Below are 18,859 nucleotides of genomic sequence, written 5' to 3' on the forward strand. Positions count from 1 at the left end.
CTCTTTAACCTGTGCTTAACCCTCTCTCCACTCACATTGTCTGCACCTGTAAAGACTTGATTACCTGTAAAGACTCACATTCCAACCATTATCTTGCAATTGAGTTTGTGTCTATAAATGCCCTGTTTGTGAACTGAACTCTTCACTCACCTGATGAAGGGGCAGCGCTCCGAAAGCTTGTGCTACCAAATAAACCAGTTGGTGTTGTGAGACTACTTTTCGTAAATAAGCAACTAATCATTGCATCTAAATTAAAAGCTAAAAGTGCTGGAAATATTCAGTGGGTCTGTGAAGGGGAACAGAGTTTCATGCAATGATCCTCCAGACGTCTGGTCAGTCCCACCCCTCTGATATTACGTTGTTGAGAAATTGAGACAGAGTGCTAGCCTCAGAGGGTGTGAGCACAGAAGTAGCTCATACGCTGATACACACACAGCTCCGGAACCCCCAGCTCTTGCTCCGGCTGCCGTTCCAGAGAAAGTGGGATTTCAGTTTGTCAGCCTCAATGCCTCTGCCAGCCTCCCTCGTCTTCCTCCAGCTTCTCGGCTGCATCTCAGCCTTCACTTCACCCCGACTCAACCTCAACCTCTCAGGTAAGCGGAGGGTCCTGAGCCCCACCGGGGGAGGGGAGGGGAGGGGAGGGGGAGCTGCCAGAGACAAGGAAGGGGTCGATGCTTCAATGACAGATCCGCATTTGCCTGAGATTCGGCCTCTGAATCTCTGTGCATATGTGTGTGCCTGTCTGTATATTTACTCATTAATATTCATTGATGCGGAGATACATCTGAGTCTCTGTTGTGGAAGGGATAGGAACTGATCCGAATCTTCTTATCACTCGATTCATCTTCATTTCTCTATCTTTGCCCCCATGTCTTATCTCTTTTTCTCCATCTTCCCATCTCTATCGATCCATCTGATTCTGTATCTCCACCAATTTAAGTAGAGGCTGGGGGTGTACTTTGGTTCTGACTTCACAAAGGGGGACATAAATAATATACCAGAAATGTTGGGGAAACAGAGTTTAGTGAGACAGAGGAAATGAAGGAAATTAATATTCGTAGAGAAATGATTTTAACATAAGAACATAAGAAATAGGAGCAGGAGTAGGCCATCTAGCCCCTCGAGCCTGCCCCGCCATTCAATAAGATCATGGCTGATCTGAAGTGGATCAGTTCCACTTACCCGCCTGATCCCTATAACCCCTAATTCCCTTACCAATCAGGAATCCATCTATCCGTGATTTAAACATATTCAACGAGGTAGCCTCCACCACTCCAGTGGGCAGAAAATTCCAGAGATTCACCACCCTCTGGGAGAAGAAGTTCCTTCTCAACTCTGTCCTAAACTGACCCCCCTTTATTTTGAGGCTGTGCCCTCTAGTTCCAGCTTCCTTTCTAAGTGGAAAGAATCTCTCCACCTCTACCCTATCCAGCCCCTTCATTATCTTATAGGTCTCTATAAGATCCCCCCTCAGCCTTCTAAATTCCAACGAGTACAAACCCAATCTGCTCAGTCTCTCCTCATAATCAACACCCCTCATCTCTGGTATCAACCTGGTGAACCTTCTCTGCACTCCCTCCAAGGCCAATATATCCTTCCGCAAATAAGGGGACCAATACTGCACACAGCTACGGCCTCACCAATGCCCTGTACAGATGCAGCAAGACATCTCTGCTTTTATATTCCATCCCCCTTGCGATATAGGCCAACATCCCATTTGCCTTCTTGATCACCTGTTGCACCTGCAGACTGGGTTTTTGCGTCTCATGCACAAGGACCCCCAGTTCCCTTTGCACAGTAGCATGTTGTAATTTTTTTCCATTTAGATAATAATCCAATTTGCTATTATTTCCTCCAAAGTGAATAACCTCGCATTTGTCAACGTTATACTCCATCTGCCAGATCCTCGCCCAATCACTCAGCCTGTCCAAATCTCTCTGCAGACCTTCTACGCCCTCCACACGATTCACTTTTCCACTTATCTTTGTGTCGTCTGCAAGCTTTGTTACCCTACACTCAGTCCCCTCATCCTGATCGTCTATATAAACGGTAAATAGTTGAGGCCCCAGTACCGATCCCTACGGCACGCCACTAGTTACCATCCGCCAACCAGAAAAGCACCCATTTATTCCGACTCTCTGCTTCCTGTCGGATAGCCAATCCCCAATCAGGTGAGGGACCCTTCTGGTCCCCATTCGAAGGTGGTATAATTGCTATCCATGTCTGGTCTCTTCACTAGGTAAGAGTTTTAACAACACCAGGTTAAAGTCCAACAGGTTTATTTGGCAGCAAATACCAGTAGCTTTCGGAGTGCTGCTCCTTCATCAGATGGAGTGGAAATCTGTTCTCAAACAGGACACAGAGACACAAAATCAAGTCACAGAATACTGATTAGAATGCGAATCCCTACAGCCAACCAGGTCTTAAAGATACAGACAATGTGAGTGGAGGGAGCATTAAGCACAGGTTAAAGAGGTGTGTATTGTGTCCAGACAGGACAGCCAGTGAGATTCTGCAAGCCCAGGAGGCAAGCTGTGGGGGTTTCTGATAGTGTGACATAAACCCAAGATCCCGGTTTAGGCCGTCCTCATGTGTGCGGAACTTGGCTCTCAGTTTCTGCTCAGCGACTCTGCGCCGTCGTGTGTCGTGAAGGCCGCCTTGGAGAACGCTTACCTGAAGATCAGAGGCTGAATGCCCGTGACTGCCGAAGTGCTCCCCCACAGGAAGAGAACACTCCTGCCTGGTGATTGTCGAGCGGTGTTCATTCATCCGTTGTCGTAGCGTCTGCATGGTTTCCCCAATGTCCCACGCTGTTAGCGCGAGTGGGCGAACACGACCACTTCGGACTCAGAGTCAGGTTCAACAGCGGTACAGCTTTATTAACGTCGATGGAGGTGCAATCAGGACATACAAACAGCACTGTCCCGAAAGCACTCTGAAAGCCCGCTGCAATGGGCTACAGTTATACTCGAACTTTGACACGTTGTATGATTCAAATGTTAATGTTTTGTTTACAGTATTTGACTCTGACCATTCTGTTTTGATGTTTTAAGCACAGTATCGATGTTTAAGTATGGTAATCGTTTCTGTCCGATGGGTTTATCAATGGTCTTGAATCTCTGGGGTTTCTTGAACAATGGGTGTTTGGCTGATCTCAGGAAGTCTTTTGAGGCCAAGAAGACTTCCTTAGTTATGTTAATCCTCTCCTTAGGTGTCTTTATGGAGGCTTCCTGATATCACTTGATTAGGTCAGTGGTGCTGACTTGATTAGATGAGGGGGGTACCTTTAACTTAGTTTCCTTTGGTGCCACCCTGTCTGGCTCCCTTTTGTGTGTTAGACCTTGTTTGCATTTCAAAAGCATGTCTTTTGCCTGCTTGTCTGGATCTGTCCCTTTTATTCTTTAATGAAGGGGTTCTGAGTGCAGTTTGGCCTGTTTCATATTGTATACGTAACTTCATAAATTTGTTGTCCGCTAACAATGCCTCAGGACATCCTTTCCTGCAGCGTATCAGGTAGACAATGTTGGCCGATTTGCAAGAGTAGGTACCGTGTACCTGGTGGATGGTGTTCTCACATGGGATGATGGCATCCATGTCAATGATCTGGCACATCTTGCATAGGTTGCTGTGGCAGGGTTGTGTGGTGTCGTGGTCACTGTTCTCCTGAAGGCTGGGTAGTTTGCTGTGGACAATGGTCTGTTTGGGTTTGTTTGAAGGCAAGAAGTGGGTGTGTGGGGATGGCCTTGGCGAGATGTTCGTCTTCATCAATGACATGTTGAAGGCTCCGGAGGAGATGTCGTGGCTTCTCCGCTCCGGGGAAGTACTGGACGACGAAGGGTATCTGTCCACCGTGTCCCGTGTTTGTCTTCTGAGGAAGTCGGATCCTATCCCCATAAGGAGGTCCCTGAGGAGGTTCGACCTCCTCAGAAGACAAACACGGGACACGGTGGACAGAGTACCCTTCATCGTCCAGTACTTCCCCGGAGCGGAGAAGCCACGACATCTTCTCCGGAGCCTTCAACATGTCATTGATGAAGACGAACATCTCGCCAAGGCTATCCCCGCACCCCCACTACTTGCCTTCAAACAACTGCACAACCTCAAACAGACCATTGTCCGCAGCAAACTACCCAGCCTTCAGGAGAACAGTGACCACGACACCATACAACCCTGCCACAGCAACCTCTGCAAGACGTGCCGGATCATCGACACAGATGCCATCATCTCAAGTGAGAACACCATCCACCAGGTACACAGTACGTGCTCTTGCAACTCGGCCAACGTTGTCCACCTGATACGCTGCAGGAAAGGATGTCCCGAGGCATGGTACATTGGGGAGACCATGCAGACGCTACGACAACGGATGAATGAACACCGCTCGACAATCACCAGGCAAGAGTGTTCTCTTCCTGTCGGGGAACACTTCAGCGGTCACGGGCATTCAGCCTCTGATCTTCGGGTCAGTGTTCTCCAAGGCGAACTTCATGACACACGACAGAATCGCCGAGCAGAAACTGATAGCCAAGTTCCGCACACATGAGGATGGCCTCAACCAGGATCTTGGGTTCATGTCACACTATCTGTAACCCCCACGACTTGCCTGGGCTTGCAAAATCCCACTAACTGGAGACAATACACATCTCTTTAACCTGTGCTTAACCCTCTCTCCACTCACATTGTCTGTACCTTTAAGACTTGATTACCTGTAAAGACTCACATTCCAACCATTTTCTTGCAATTGAGTTTGTGTCTATAAATGCCCTGTTTGTGAACTGAACTCTTCACTCACCTGATGAAGGGGCAGCGCTCCGAAAGCTTGTGCTACCAAATAAACCAGTTGGACTTTAACCTGGTGTTGTGAGACTACTTTTCGTAAATAAGCAACTAATCATTGCATCTAAATTAAAAGCTAAAAGTGCTGGAAATATTCAGTGGGTCTGTGAAGAGGAACAGAGTTTCATGCAATGATCCTCCAGACGTCTGGTCAGTCCCACCCCTCTGATATTACGTTGTTGAGAAATTGAGACAGTGCTAGCCTCAGAGGGTGTGAGCACAGAAGTAGCGCATACGCTGATACACACACAGCTCCGGAACCCCCAGCTCTTGCTCCGGCTGCCGTTCCAGAGAAAGTGGGATTTCTGTTTGTCAGCCTCAATGCCTCTGCCAGCCTCCCTCGTCTTCCTCCAGCTTCTCGGTTGCATCTCAGCCTTCACTTCACCCCGACTCAAACTCGACCTCTCAGGTAAGCGGAGGGTCCTGAGCCCCACCGGGGGAGGGGAGGGGGAGCTGCCAAGGACAAAGGGTCGATGCTTCAATGATAGATCCGCATTTGCCTGATATTCGGCCTCTGAATCTCTGTGTATATGTGTGTGCCTGTCTGTATATTTACTCATTAATATTCATTGATGCGAATCTTAATTTCTTATCACTCGATTCATCTTCATTTCTCTATCTTTGCCCCCATGTCTTATCTCTTTTTCTCCATCTTCCTATCTCTATCTATCCATCTGATTCTGTATCTCCGCCAATTTAAGTAGAGGCTGGGGGTGGAGGGGATAGGATTTCATTGGGGGTGGGGGGAACAATGTTGTGAGGGGCTTGGATGGGGGGGGGGGGTGGGAGGGTGGTCCAGAACTCACTCCCCGAGAAAGGGCCTGGATGGGATTGTTGTCAGTTCAGGCTCAATGGTTCAAATGGCCTCCTTCCGAACTGTGGGGATTCTGAGTGTCGTAACCCACAGTGCTATAGACCAGGTGCAGGGAAGTGCGATTGGGTTGGGGAGGAGGGGGTTATTTTATCAGCCAGCTGAGATAGGATGGCAGAGTGGCCTCTCTCTATGCTGTAAACATTCTATGATTCCATGATTTCTAAACTCCGTTATCTGTTTCTGTATCAATCCGTGTCTCATTATAAATCTATCGATCTCTCTTTCGATTGGTCTATCTCTAGTATTGTCTAATGAGAAAGGAATAATTGGCAATCTAGTTGTGCGAGACCCCTTGAGTGATCATAATATGATAGAATTTTCCATCAAGGTGAAGACTGATGCAGTTGATTCTGAGACTAGGGTCCTGAACCTTAATAAAGGAAACTACAATGATAGGAGGTGCGAGTTGGATATGATAGATGGGGAAATGTTACTTAAAGGGATGATGGTGGATAGACTATGGCAAACATTCAACATTTTGGTGGTACAGTGGTTAGCACTGTGCCTCACAGCGTCAGGGACCCGGGTTCGATTCCCGGCTTGGGTCATTGTTTGAGTTTGCATGTTCTCCCCGTGTCTGTGTGGGTTTCTTCCGGGTGCTCTGGTTTTCTCCCACAGTCCAAAGATGTGTGGGTTAGTTTGATTGCCGTGCTAAATTGACTCTAGTGTCAGGGGGATTAGCAGGGTAAATGTATGGGTTTATGGGGATAGGACCTGGGTGGGATTGTGGCCGGTGCAGACTCGAGGGGCTGAATGGCCTCCTTCTGTACTGTTGCAATTCTATGATTCAATGGATTGATTAAGAAGGGGAAAATAGAGTATGTGAGTAAGCTTGCAGGGAACATAAAAACTGACTGTAAAAGTTCCGATAGGCACGCGAGGAGAAAGAGGATTGGTGAAGACAAACAGCGGTCACTTACAGTCAGAAACAGGGGAATTTACAATGGGGAACGAAGAATTGGCTGACCAACTGAATACATACTTTGGTTCTGACTTCACAAAGGGGGACATAAATAACATACCAGAAATGTTGGGGAAACAGAGTTTAGTGAGACAGAGGAACTGAAGGAAATTAATATTCATAGAGAAATGATTTTAACATAAGAAATAGGAGCAGGAGTAGGCCATCTAGCCCCTCGAGCCTGCCCCGCCATTCAATAAGATCATGGCTGATCTGAAGTGGATCAGTTCCACTTACCCGCCTGATCCCTATAACCCCTAATTCCCTTACCAATCAGGAATCCATCTATCCGTGATTTAAACCTATTCAACGAGGTAGCCTCCACCACTTCAGTGGGCAGAGAATTCCAGAGATTCACCACCCTCTGAGAGAAGAAGTTCCCCCTCAACTCTGTCCTAAACTGACCCCCCTTTATTTTGAGGCTGTGCCCTCTAGTTCTAGCTTCCTTTCTAAGTGGAAAGAATCTCTCCACCTCTACCCTATCCAGCCCCTTCATTATCTTATAGGTCTCTATAAGATCCCCCCTCAACCTTCTAAATTCCAACAAGTACAAACCCAATCTGCTCAGTCTCTCCTCATAATCAACACCCCTCATCTCCGGTATCAACCTGGTGAACCTTCTCTGCACTCCCTCCAAGGCCAATATATCCTTCCACAAATAAGGGGACCAATACTGCACACAGTATTCCAGCTGCGGCCTCACCAATGCCCTGTACAGATGCAGCAAGACATCTCTGCTTTTATATTCCATCCCCCTTGCGATATAGGCCAACATCCCATTTGCCTTCTTGAACACAGTGTTGCATCTGCAGACTGGGTTTTTGCATCTCATGCACAAGGACCCCCAGGTCCCTTTGCACAGTAGCATGTTGTAATTCTTTTCCATTTAGATAATAATCCAATTTGCTATTATTTCCTCCAAAGTGAATAACCTCGCATTTGTCAACGTTATACTCCATCTGCCAGATCCTCGCCCAATCACTCAGCCTGTCCAAATCTCTCTGCAGACCTTCTACGCCCTCCACACGATTCACTTTTCCACTTATCTTTTGGGGGAATTTATTTGCTTGAAGGCGGATAAATCCCCAGGGCCTGAGAATCTTCATCCCAGAGTACTTAAGGATGTCGCCTGAGAAATACTGGATGCATTGGTGGTCATCTTCAAGGATTCTATAGACTCTGGAGCAGTTCCTACAGATTGACGGGTAGCTAATGTGACCCCACTATTTAAAAAGGGAGGTAGAGAGAAAACGGGGAATTATAGACCAGTCAGCCTAACGTCAGCAGTGGGGAAAATTCGAGAATCTGTTATCAAAGATTTTATAGCAAAACACTTGGAAAACAGTGGCAGAATTGGGTAGAGTCAGCATGGATTTATGAAAGGGAAATCACACATGACAAATCGAATGGAATTGTTTGAGGATGTAACTAGTAGAGTTGATGAGGGGGAGCCAGTGGATGTGGTTTATTTGAACTTTCAGAAGGTTTTCAACAATGTCCCACACAAAAGATTAGCGTGTAATATTAAAGCGCATGGGATTGGGGGAGTGTATTGAGATTGATCGAAAACTGGTTGGCAGACAGGAAACAAAGAGTAGGAATAAAGGGGGTCTTTTTCCGAATGGCAGTCTAGTGGGGTACTGCAGGGATCAGTGCTGGGACTCCAGCTATTCACGATATATATTAATGTTTTAGATGAGGGAACTAACTGTAATATCTCCAGGTTTGCAGATGGCACAAAGCTGGGTGGGAGGGTGAGCTGTGAGAAGGATGCAGAGATGCTTCAGTGTGATTTGGACAGGTTGAGTGAGTGAGCAAATGCATGGCAGATGTGGATAAATGTGAGGTTATCCACTTTGGTAGCAAAAACAGGAAGGCAGATTATTATCTGAATGGTTATAAATATGGAGGGGAATGTGCAACGAGACCTCGGTGTCCTTGTACACCAGTCACTGAAGATAAGCATGCAGGTGCAGCAGGCAGGAAAAAAGGCAAATGGTTGTGTTGGCCTTCATACAAGAGGATTTGGCTATAGGAGTAGGGATGTCTTGCTGCAATTGTACAGGGCCTTGGTGAGGCCACACCTGGAACGTTGTGTACAGCTTTGGTCTCTTTATCTGAGGAAGGATGTTCTTGCTCTAGATGGAGTGCAGAGAAAGTTTACCAGACTGATTCCTAGGATGGTGGGACTGCTGTATGAGGAAAGATTGAGTCAATTAGGATTGTATTCGCTGGAGTTCTGAAGAGCGAGGGGATCTCATAGAAACCAATAAAATTCTAACGGGGTTAGACAGGGTAGAGGCAGGAAGGGTGTTCCTGATGGTGGGGGTGTCCAGAACCAATAAATTTGATTTGATTTATTATTGTCACATGTATTAACATACAGTGAAAAGTATTGTTTCTTGCGCACTATACAGACAAAACATACCGTTCATAGAGAAGGAAAGGAGAGAGTGCAGAATGTAGTGTTACAGTCATAGCTAGGGTGTAGAGAAAGATCAACTTAATGCAAGGTGGTCACAGCCTGAGGTCACAGCCAGGGGTCACAGCCTGAGGGTTCAGGGTAGACCGTTTAGGACAGAGATGAGGAGACATTTCTTCACCCAGAGAGTGGTGAGCCTGTGGAATTCACTACCACAGAAAGCAGCTGAGACCAAAACATTGAACGTTTTTAAGAGGCAGTTAGATATAGCACTTGGGGCGAAGGGGATCAAAGGATATGGAGGAAGGTGGGATCAGGCTATTGAGTTGGATGATCAGCCATGATCATAATGAATGACGGAGCAGGCTGGAAGGGTCGAATGGCCTCCTCCTGCTCCTATTTTCTGTCATAGAAATCATAGAAACCCTACAGTGCAGGAAGAGGCCATTCGGCCCATCGAGTCTGCACCGACCACAATCCCACCCAGGCCCTACCCCCATATCCCGACATACATACCCGCTAATCCCTCTAACCTACGCACCTCAGGACACTAAGGGGCAATTTTTAGCATGGCCAATCAACCTAACCCGCACATCTTTGGACTGTGTACTGGAGGCACTGGAGTGTGGGAGGAAACCGGAGCACCCGGAGGAAACCCACGCAGACACGAGGAGAATGTGCAAACTCCACACAGACAGTGACCCAAGCCGGGAATCGAACCCAGGTCCCTGGAGCTGTGAAGCAGCAGTGCTAACCACTGTGCTACCGTGCCGCCCACGGTGTTTCTACCTTGCTGTAAATGCAGATGTTTTGGTAATAATTGATGTGGTTCTGCTCAGAATGGGCTCTATTACACAAGCAGCAATTCTTGCTTAAAAGGTTGCAGACAAAATTACCGCATTGAATGCAGCACATTTTGCAAGTGCATTTCATGTACATGGAGTTCTTTTACTTTAACAGCCAACATTTTTCTGAGTGTCGAAAGAGCAGACACATTCTCATAGCATTAGCCATGGGTATCTATTGTAAAATGATTCCCTGAGCTTTCACAACAGCTCCCAGGTATTATTTATTGGAATTGTAGCAATGTTTAGCAATGCAGTTGCAGCAATTCTTTTGTTGCACTCTTTTACAATGCATCGGGTTCCAACTTTCAGGGTCTCTGAAAAAGAGACGGAAGTAAACTAGTCGAAGTCTTTTAAGGTGACGCAGGGTTTGAGTTGATGGATTCAGAGAATGTTACAGTTGTTAGGGAGACGTGATGCAGTAGGATGACTAAATTACATTAACGTCATGGTGAATGTGCAGTCAAGGTGAGTGTGACCAGGCAATGAGGTTACCGATCTAATGTCACTGTCATAGTATCTGTTGGCAGTAACTGATGACTTTGGAGTGATTCATGTGTCTGTGATAGAGGGAGTGCTAAAAGCATTAGGCAACAGAACTCTACGTAGCTCGCAAATTGCATCATTGGCATGGGGGGCATGATGGGGTGCAGTGGATTATTATACTTACCTATGTAACAATATAGAATCACAACAGTGCAGAAGAAGGCCATTCAGCCCATCAAGTCTGTACTGTCTCTCCAAAAGAGAATCTTACCCAGGCCCTTTCCCTGTAACCCCACGTATTTACCTCACTAATCCATGTAACTTACGCATCTTTGGGCTGTGGGAGGAAACCAGAGCACCTGAAGGAAACCCACGCAGACACGGGGAGAACGGGTGGCACGGTGGCACAGTGGTTAGCACTGCTGTCTCTCAGCTTCAGTGACCTGGTTTCGATTCCTGGCTTGAGTCACTGTGGAGTTTGCACGTTCTCCTCGTGTCTGCGTGGGTTTCTTCCGGGTGCTCCGGTTTCCTCCCACAGTCCAAAGATGTGCGGGTTAGGTACATTGGCCATGCTAAATTGCCCCTTAGTGTTCTGGGATGCATAGGTTAGAGGGGTTAGTGGGGTAAATATGTGGGGTTATGGGATAGGGCTTGGGTGGGATTGTTGTTGGTGCAGACTCGATGGGCTGAATGGCCTCCTTGCGCACTGTCAGGATTCTATGAATGTGCAAACTCCACACAAACAGTGACCCAAGCTGGGAATCAAACCTGGGTCCCTGGCGCTGTGAGCTAGCAGTGCTAACCACTGTGCCACCGTGTTGTCAAACAAGATGAAGTCGGATGGGAGGAGGCTCATGTAATGAATGCCAGAGTGAACTAGGTGGCCTGTTTCCGAGATGTTAATTCGATGTCATGAGGAATGATGTCAAGGCGAGGGGAATCAATTTAACAAGCTCAACAAGACGAGACGGTTGGGCTGGTTGTCTCTCTGCTTCTGTCAGGTGTAGTCCTATAACACGGAGGGTCATAATTCCTGAGTTACACGGAACCATGTTTGGAGGGGGTGGGTTAATCCCAAAGATGTGTTGGGGCAAGTCTCCTGAAACTTTGCAGGTAATGATTTGCACTGCAATTGTCCGAGAGTACGAACTTCACCTGGGCAATTCCCCTATGCTGGAGACCATCCGAAAATATGATTTAAATCGCAAACTCTGGAGGGTTACACTAATAATGGCTCCCAAATGGTTAGAAGAATTAAACCCTCTTCTACTTCTGGGTAACTATTATAAACACACAGGTTCTGCACTCTCTCCTTTCCTTCTCCCCTATGTACTCTATGAACGGTATGCTTTATCCATATAGTGTGCAAGAAACAATACTTTTCATTGTATCCCAATACCACATGGCAATAATAAATCAAATCAAAAGACTGATCCCCGCTAGGGACCTCTCCCCACCCCGGCAACTCTGACTAACCCCTCCCCCATGGATTTTCCCCTGCAGACTCACAACCTGCCCGAACCCAACGCAACCCCCTCTGACCCCCAGACCCGACCGGACCTCTAACCCCCCCTCCTCCCCACCCCTCACCACACCCTAACATCTGTCCCGACCCCACCGACTCCCACTACCCCAGTCTCCCCGACAACACCACCCCAACCCTGACCTCTGACCCCGACCTACCCAGACCCTTGACCTCCAACCTCTCCACCATCTTGATCACCCTCTGACCTCTGACCCTATCCTCAACTATCCCTCCCTTACTGACCAACCCGCCCTGACCTCTGGCCCCTCCACCCCACACTCCCAACCGCTGATTCCCCCCACCCTCGATCCTCCCCTCCCCTGCTGAAATGGAACATTCCAGATACACAACAGAGCTAAAAGCCCAAAGCAGAATATGTAGAAGGAAAGAAGGGGATCGAAGGGAGCGATTAAGGATTGATGTTAGTGGGTTGAATGAATTATAGAAACATAAATTCCTGCAGTGCAGAAGGAGGCCATTCGGCCCATCAAGCCTGCACTGACCACAATCCCACCCAGGCCCTATCCCCATAACCCCATGCATTTACCCTAGCTAGTCCCCCTGACACTAAGGGGCAATTTATCACGGCCAATCCGCCTAAACCACAAATCTTTGGAGTGTGGGAGGAAACCGGAGCACCCGGAGGAAACCCACGTGGACACGGGGAGAATGTGCAGACAGTGACCCAAGCCGGGAATCGAACCCCGCTCCCTGGCGCTGTGAAGCAGCAGTGCTAACCACTGTGCTACCGTGCTGCCCCAAATTGCAAAGTGCGTAACAGCAAACAGTTTAAAAATGAAACTGAGATTCTGTGAATTCTGCAAAGCTAAAATAGTAACATAAAATTCTCCGGTCAGCAGGTCAGCAGTATCTGTGGCATCACCATGCAGGCTGTTTAGAGGTCATTGGTCTAAAACATTTCCTCTGCATTTCAACCTTCCACAGATACTGCCCGAGTATTTCAGGCAATTTCTTGTTAATTGTGTTAAGCAGTTGACAGGTCGTTCAGTCAGTGTTTTACTCTCTGATGTGAACAGCCGCAGATTCTCAGCCTCCCTGTGCTTCACTCCCGGCCTGTTATATCTGAAGGATTAAAATTAAAGGGTGCATGAACTGAGTTGGATGTTCTGTCCTACGCTGAAACAGGAAATGCCTCGAGTGTATTGTTTTCATCATTGCAAAATTCGTGCGACCCACTGGACCAAGACTGATGCCTTACATCCTTCACTTTTTATTGTCCTTAGCATGTGGGCATTACTGCAAAGGCCAGCATCTGTTGCCCATCCCTAGTCACCCTTGAGAAGCTGGTGGCGAGCTGCCATCTTGAATCGCTGCAGTCTCTGAGGTGCTGGTAGGGAGGGTGTTCCAGTGACGGAACGGCGATGTCCTTCCAAGATGGCGCTGGAGTGAGGCGACTTCTTGCAAGCTGTGCCCAGCATACCTTCTAATTCTGTCTTTTACTCTCGTTCTATGCTTCTAAAACTTCATTTTCATTAAGTTGATCTTTCTCTACACCCTAGCTATGACTGTAACACTACACTCTGCCCCCTCTTCTTTCCTTCTCTATGAATGGTATGCTCTGTCTGTATAGCGCGCAAGAAACAATACTTTTCACTGTATGTTAATGCATGTGACAATAATAAATCAAATCACAAAAAAGTCAGAATCATAGAATCCCTATAGTGCAGAAGGAGGCCATTTGGCCCATTAAGTCTGTACCGGCCACAATCCTGCACAAGCCCTATTCCCGTGACCCCACGCATTTACCCTGCTAATCCCCTGACACTAGGGTCAATTTAGCATGGCCATTCAACCTAACCCGCACGCACATATTTGGAGTGTGAGGAAACCAGAGCACCCGGAGGAAACCCACGCAGACACGGGGAGAAAACGCAAACTCAACACAGACAGTGACCCGAGGCCAGAATTGAACCTGGGCCCCTGGCGCTGTGAGGCAGCAGTACTAACCACTGTGCCACCCACTCAGGATGGTGGGTGGTTTGGAGGGGAACTTGCAGGTGGTGGTTTTCCCATGCGTCTGCTGCCCTTGTTCTGGTCTAGCCAGCGACTCCCACATGCTATGAAAGAATAAAGAAAATCCAGAAAAATTGCATCCACCCAGTTTTACCGCACTGGTGTGTTTATTGAAACACCCTCGTGCATTTGGTTTCTGAAGTATGTTTATAAATTTCCTAACTCGCAGCTACTGGGAAAAGATGATTACTCATCTCAGATGGATCAAGTATTGTCTCAGAATATACTCCCACTGATTTACTGCTGAAATTCGACCAATGCCCTTGGCAATGTTGCAGAATCCATTGGCTTTAGGGGTAGATATTGTCAATGCAGACTCGATGGGCCGAACGGCCTTTTCTGCACTGTATGAATCTATGATGCGATATCAGGAATGAAGGAATGGGGAGAGACTGGAGAGGCTTGGATTATTCAGATTTTGATCCGGACCTTCAGAACACCCTCCGTGCTCTCATCCCACGTACTCCCCGCGTTGGAGATCTCTACTGCCTCCCGAAGATACACAAGGCAAACACACCCGGCCGTCCCATCGTATCGGGCAATGGGACCCTGTGCGAGAACCTCTCCGGCTATGTCGAGGGCATCCTGAAACCCATTGTACAAAGAACCCCCAGCTTTTGTCGCGACACGACGGACTTCCTACAGAAACTCGGCACACATGGAGCAGTTGAACCAGGAGCGCTCCTCGTCACAATGGATGTCTCAGCACTCTACACCAGCATCCCCCATGACGATGGCATTGCTGCAACGGCCTCAGTGCTCAGCGCCAACAACTGCCAGTTTCCAGATGCAATTTTATATCTCATCCGCTTCATCCTGGACCACAATATCTTCACCTTCAACAACCAGTTCTTCATCCAGACACACGGAACAGCCATGGGGACCAAATTTGCACCTCAATATGCCAACATCTTCATGCACAGGTTCGAACAAGACTTCTTCACCGCACGGGACCTTCAACCGGTGCTATACACTAGATACATCGATGACATTTTCTTCCTTTGGACTCATGGTGAACAATCACTGAAACAACTCTATGATGATATCAACAAGTTCCATCCCACCATCAGGCTCACCATAGACTACTCTCCGGAATCGGTTGCATTCTTGGACACGCGCATCTCCATTAAGGACGGTCACCTCAGCACCTCACTGTACCGCAAGCCCACGGATAACCTCACGATGCTCCACTTCTCCAGCTTCCACCCTAAACACGTTAAAGAAGCCATCCCCTACGGACAAGCCCTCCGTATACACAGGATCTGCTCGGATGAGGAGGATCGCAACAGACACCTCCAGACGCTGAAAGATGCCCTCATAAGAACAGGATATGGCGCTAGACTCATTGATCAACAGTTCCAACGCGCCACAGCGAAAAACCGCACCGACCTCCTCAGAAGACAAACACGGGACACAGTGGACAGAGTACCCTTCGTTGTCCAGTACTTCCCCGGAGCGGAGAAGCTACGGCATCTCCTCCGGAGCCTTCAACATGTCATTGATGAAGACGAACATCTCGCCAAGGCCATCCCCACACCCCCACTTCTTGCCTTCAAACAACCGCACAACCTCAAACAGACCATTGTCCGCAGCAAACTACCCAGCCTTCAGGAGAACAGTGACCAAGACACCACACAACCCTGCCACAGCAACCTCTGCAAGACGTGCCGGATCATCGACACAGATGCCATCATCTCACGTGAGAACACCATCCACCAGGTACACGGTACATACTCTTGCAACTCGGCCAACGTTGTCTACCTGATACGCTGCAAGAAAGGATGTCCCGAGGCATGGTACATTGGGGAAACTATGCAGACGCTGCGACAACGGATGAATGAACACCGCTCGACAATCACCAGGCAAGACTGTTCTCTTCCTGTTGGGGAGCACTTCAGCGGTCACGGGCATTCGGCCTCTGATATTCGGGTAAGCGTTCTCCAAGGCGGCCTTCGCGACACACGACAGCGCAGAGTCGCGGAGCAGAAACTGATAGCCAGGTTCCGCACACACAAGGACGGCCTCAACCGGGATATTGGGTTTATGTCACACTATTTCACATAAATATTTCTGCTTTTTTCCTCCTGAGTCTTTATCATGCGATCCTAGAATCAGAATTTATGTCACACTATTTGTAACTCCCACAGTTGCGTGGACCTGCAGAGTTTCACTGGCTGTCTTGTCTGGAGACAATACACATCTTTTTAGCCTGTCTTGATGCTCTCTCCACTCCCATTGTTTTGTTTCTTAAAGACTGGATTAGTTGTAAGTATTCGCATTCCAACCATTATTCATGTAAATTGAGTCTGTGTCTTATAAGTTCTGTTTGTGAACAGAATTCCCACTCACCTGAAGAAGGGGCTCAGAGCCTCGAAAGCTTGTGTGGCTTTTGCTCCCAAATAAACCTGTTGGACTTTAACCTGGTGTTGTTAAACTTCTTACTGTGTTTACCCCAGTCCAACGCCGGCATCTCCACATCATTATTCAGATTAGAGCAGTGAAGCGTTGAAAATTGTGATCAATTTTGATGGATGAATGAATCGCAAGGTTAAGCAACCACAGCGCACAATTTGGAGTCATTGATAAAAGACCCAAAGGGGTGTTGGAGATAAATGATTTTGTACCAGTGGAATGCACTATCTGCAAGGAAATAGATTCATTAAGAATTCTGAAATGAGAATTTGATATTAATGAATCAAGGAGTAGGCCATTCGGCCCCTCAAACCTGCTCTGCCATTCAATAAGATGATGGCTGATCGGATAGTAACCACAAATTTGCATCCCGCCTAAAAGTTTATTTATTAGTGTCACAAGTCGGCTTACATTAATACTGCAATGAAGTTACTGTGAAAATCCCCTAGTCGCCACACTCAGGCGCCTGTTCGGGTACACTGAGGGAGAATTTAGCACGGCCAATGCACCTAACCAGCATGTCTTTTGGACTGTGGGAGGAATCCAGAGGAAACCCAAGCAGACACGGGGAGAATGTGCAAACTCCACACAGACAGTGACCCAAGCCAGGAATTGAACCCAGGTCCCTGGCGCTGTCAGGCAGCAGTGCTAACCACTGTCACCGTGCCATCATTATTTCCATGGTGACTAGTTTCCCAGAAATAATAAATGCAAATTTGGGCGGCACGGTAGCACAGTGGTTAGCACTGCTGCCTCACAGCTTCAGCGACCTGGTTTCAATTCCCGGCTTGGGTCTCTGTTTGTGTGGAGTTTGCACATTCTCCCCGTGTCTGCGTGGGTTTCCTCTGGGTGCTCCGGTTTCCTCCCACACTCCAAAAATGTGCGTGTTAGGTTGATTGGCCATTCTAAATTGCCTCTTAGTGTCAGGGGGATTAACAGGGTAAATACATGAGTTTACAGGGATAGGGCTGGGGTGGATTTGTTGTCAGTGCAGGCTCGATGGGCCGAATGGCTTCTTCCTGCTCTGTAGAGATTCTATGAAATTGACATGTTTTTCCGCTCTGTCCGCCACGGGAATCATAGCGGGCGGGACACAGACCATGGAAAGGTCCGTTAACCTCAGGCTGAATTTTCCGATTTTGGGATCAGCATGGCCGGAAAATCCCGTCCATGGCTTCCTTTGTCGCTGAGCTTGAGTTTCAGCCTCAGTCAGCAAGTGCCAGGATTAATCTCCATGACCTTGCAATGGTCTGACTGCCTGAGCCATCCACACAGGAGCAGGCTCCGCTTCAGGGCGAGTGAATTGTAAGAGCTTGTTTTATTTTAGGCATACATAAGGATCTAGTTGAGGACAATCCCAGTAAATGTTGCATCATCGCAAATTGGTTGTATATCTCATTGCCTTCTGGAAGTTTTGTATTCAAGCTGATTCGTGTGTCAGTGAGCAAGTCTGCTTTTGAGAACTGACTCTAGTCAAAGGTCTGTCCATCACTTGCTATCGTAGTGGAGAAATTATAATGGCCACACTCACACTGAGAATAATCTCAAATAAAAGCAAATTACTGCGGATGGTGGAATCTGAAACCAAAAGAGAAAATGCTGGAATATCTCAGCAGGTCTGGCAGCATCTGTAAGGAGAGAAAATAGCTGACGTTTCAAGACCAGATGACCGTCAAAGGGTCATCTGGACTTGAAACGTCAGCTCTTTTCCCTCCTTACAGATGCTGCCAGATCTGCTGAGATTTCGCAGCATTTCCTCCCAGAGAGTAATCTTACTTTACTGTACTTCCATATCGTGTGTCCATAGCTTTTGACTTGACTTGATTTATCAGTGTATTGGGGTGCAGTAAAAGGTATTGTTTCTTGCGCATTATACAGGCAAAACCATTCATGAGGTACATAGGGGAGAAGGAAAGGAGAGAGTGCAGAATGTAGTGTTACAGTCATAGCTAGGGTGTAGAGAAAGATCAACTTAATATATGACAGGTCCATTCAAAGGTCTGATGGCATCAGGCAAGAAGCTGTTCTTGAGTCGGTTGTAAGTGCTTTCAGACTTTTGTATCTTTTTCCCAATGGAAGAAGGTGGAAGAAAGTATGTCCAGGGTGCATGGGATCCTTGTTTATGCTGGCTGCTTTTCTGAGGCAGCAGGAACTGTAGACGGAGTCAACGGATGGGAGGCTGGTTTGCGTGATGGACTGGGCTACGCTCACAACCATTTATAGTTTCTTGTGGTCTTGGGCAGAGCAGGAGCCATACCAAGCTGTGATACAACCAGAAAGAATGCTTTCTATGGTGCATCTGTAAAGGTTGGTGAGAGTCATAGTGGACATATTTCCTTAGTCTCCTGAGTAAGTAGAGGCATTGGTGGGCTTTCTTAAGAGACCAGGACAAGGTTGTTGGTGATCTGGACACCTAGAAACTTGAAGCTCCCAACCATTTCCACTTGACCCCTGTTGATGCATCATC

At 47.6% G+C, this 18,859-nt stretch overlaps 1 protein-coding gene across 2 annotated transcripts in view; it reads left to right on the plus strand.

The window, feature by feature from the left end:
- The first annotated feature begins 421 nt into the window (after window positions 1-421).
- The window catches only part of LOC144480578 (semaphorin-7A-like), a 65,196-nt gene continuing 46,758 nt past the window's right edge, over window positions 422-18,859 (plus strand). The window contains exon 1 of one of the 2 annotated variants that reach the window (XM_078200183.1): window positions 422-593. In XM_078200183.1, the coding sequence (XP_078056309.1) occupies window positions 506-593 (88 nt within the window). In that variant the 5' untranslated portion in view covers window positions 422-505. Of the gene's footprint in view, window positions 594-4,783; window positions 5,243-18,859 lie in introns of those variants that run through there. The other variant, XM_078200182.1, reaches the window with a different exon arrangement.

The sequence above is a fragment of the Mustelus asterias genome, chromosome 29, assembly GCF_964213995.1.
Source record: "Mustelus asterias chromosome 29, sMusAst1.hap1.1, whole genome shotgun sequence".
In the NCBI taxonomy this organism is placed as follows: domain Eukaryota; kingdom Metazoa; phylum Chordata; class Chondrichthyes; order Carcharhiniformes; family Triakidae; genus Mustelus; species Mustelus asterias.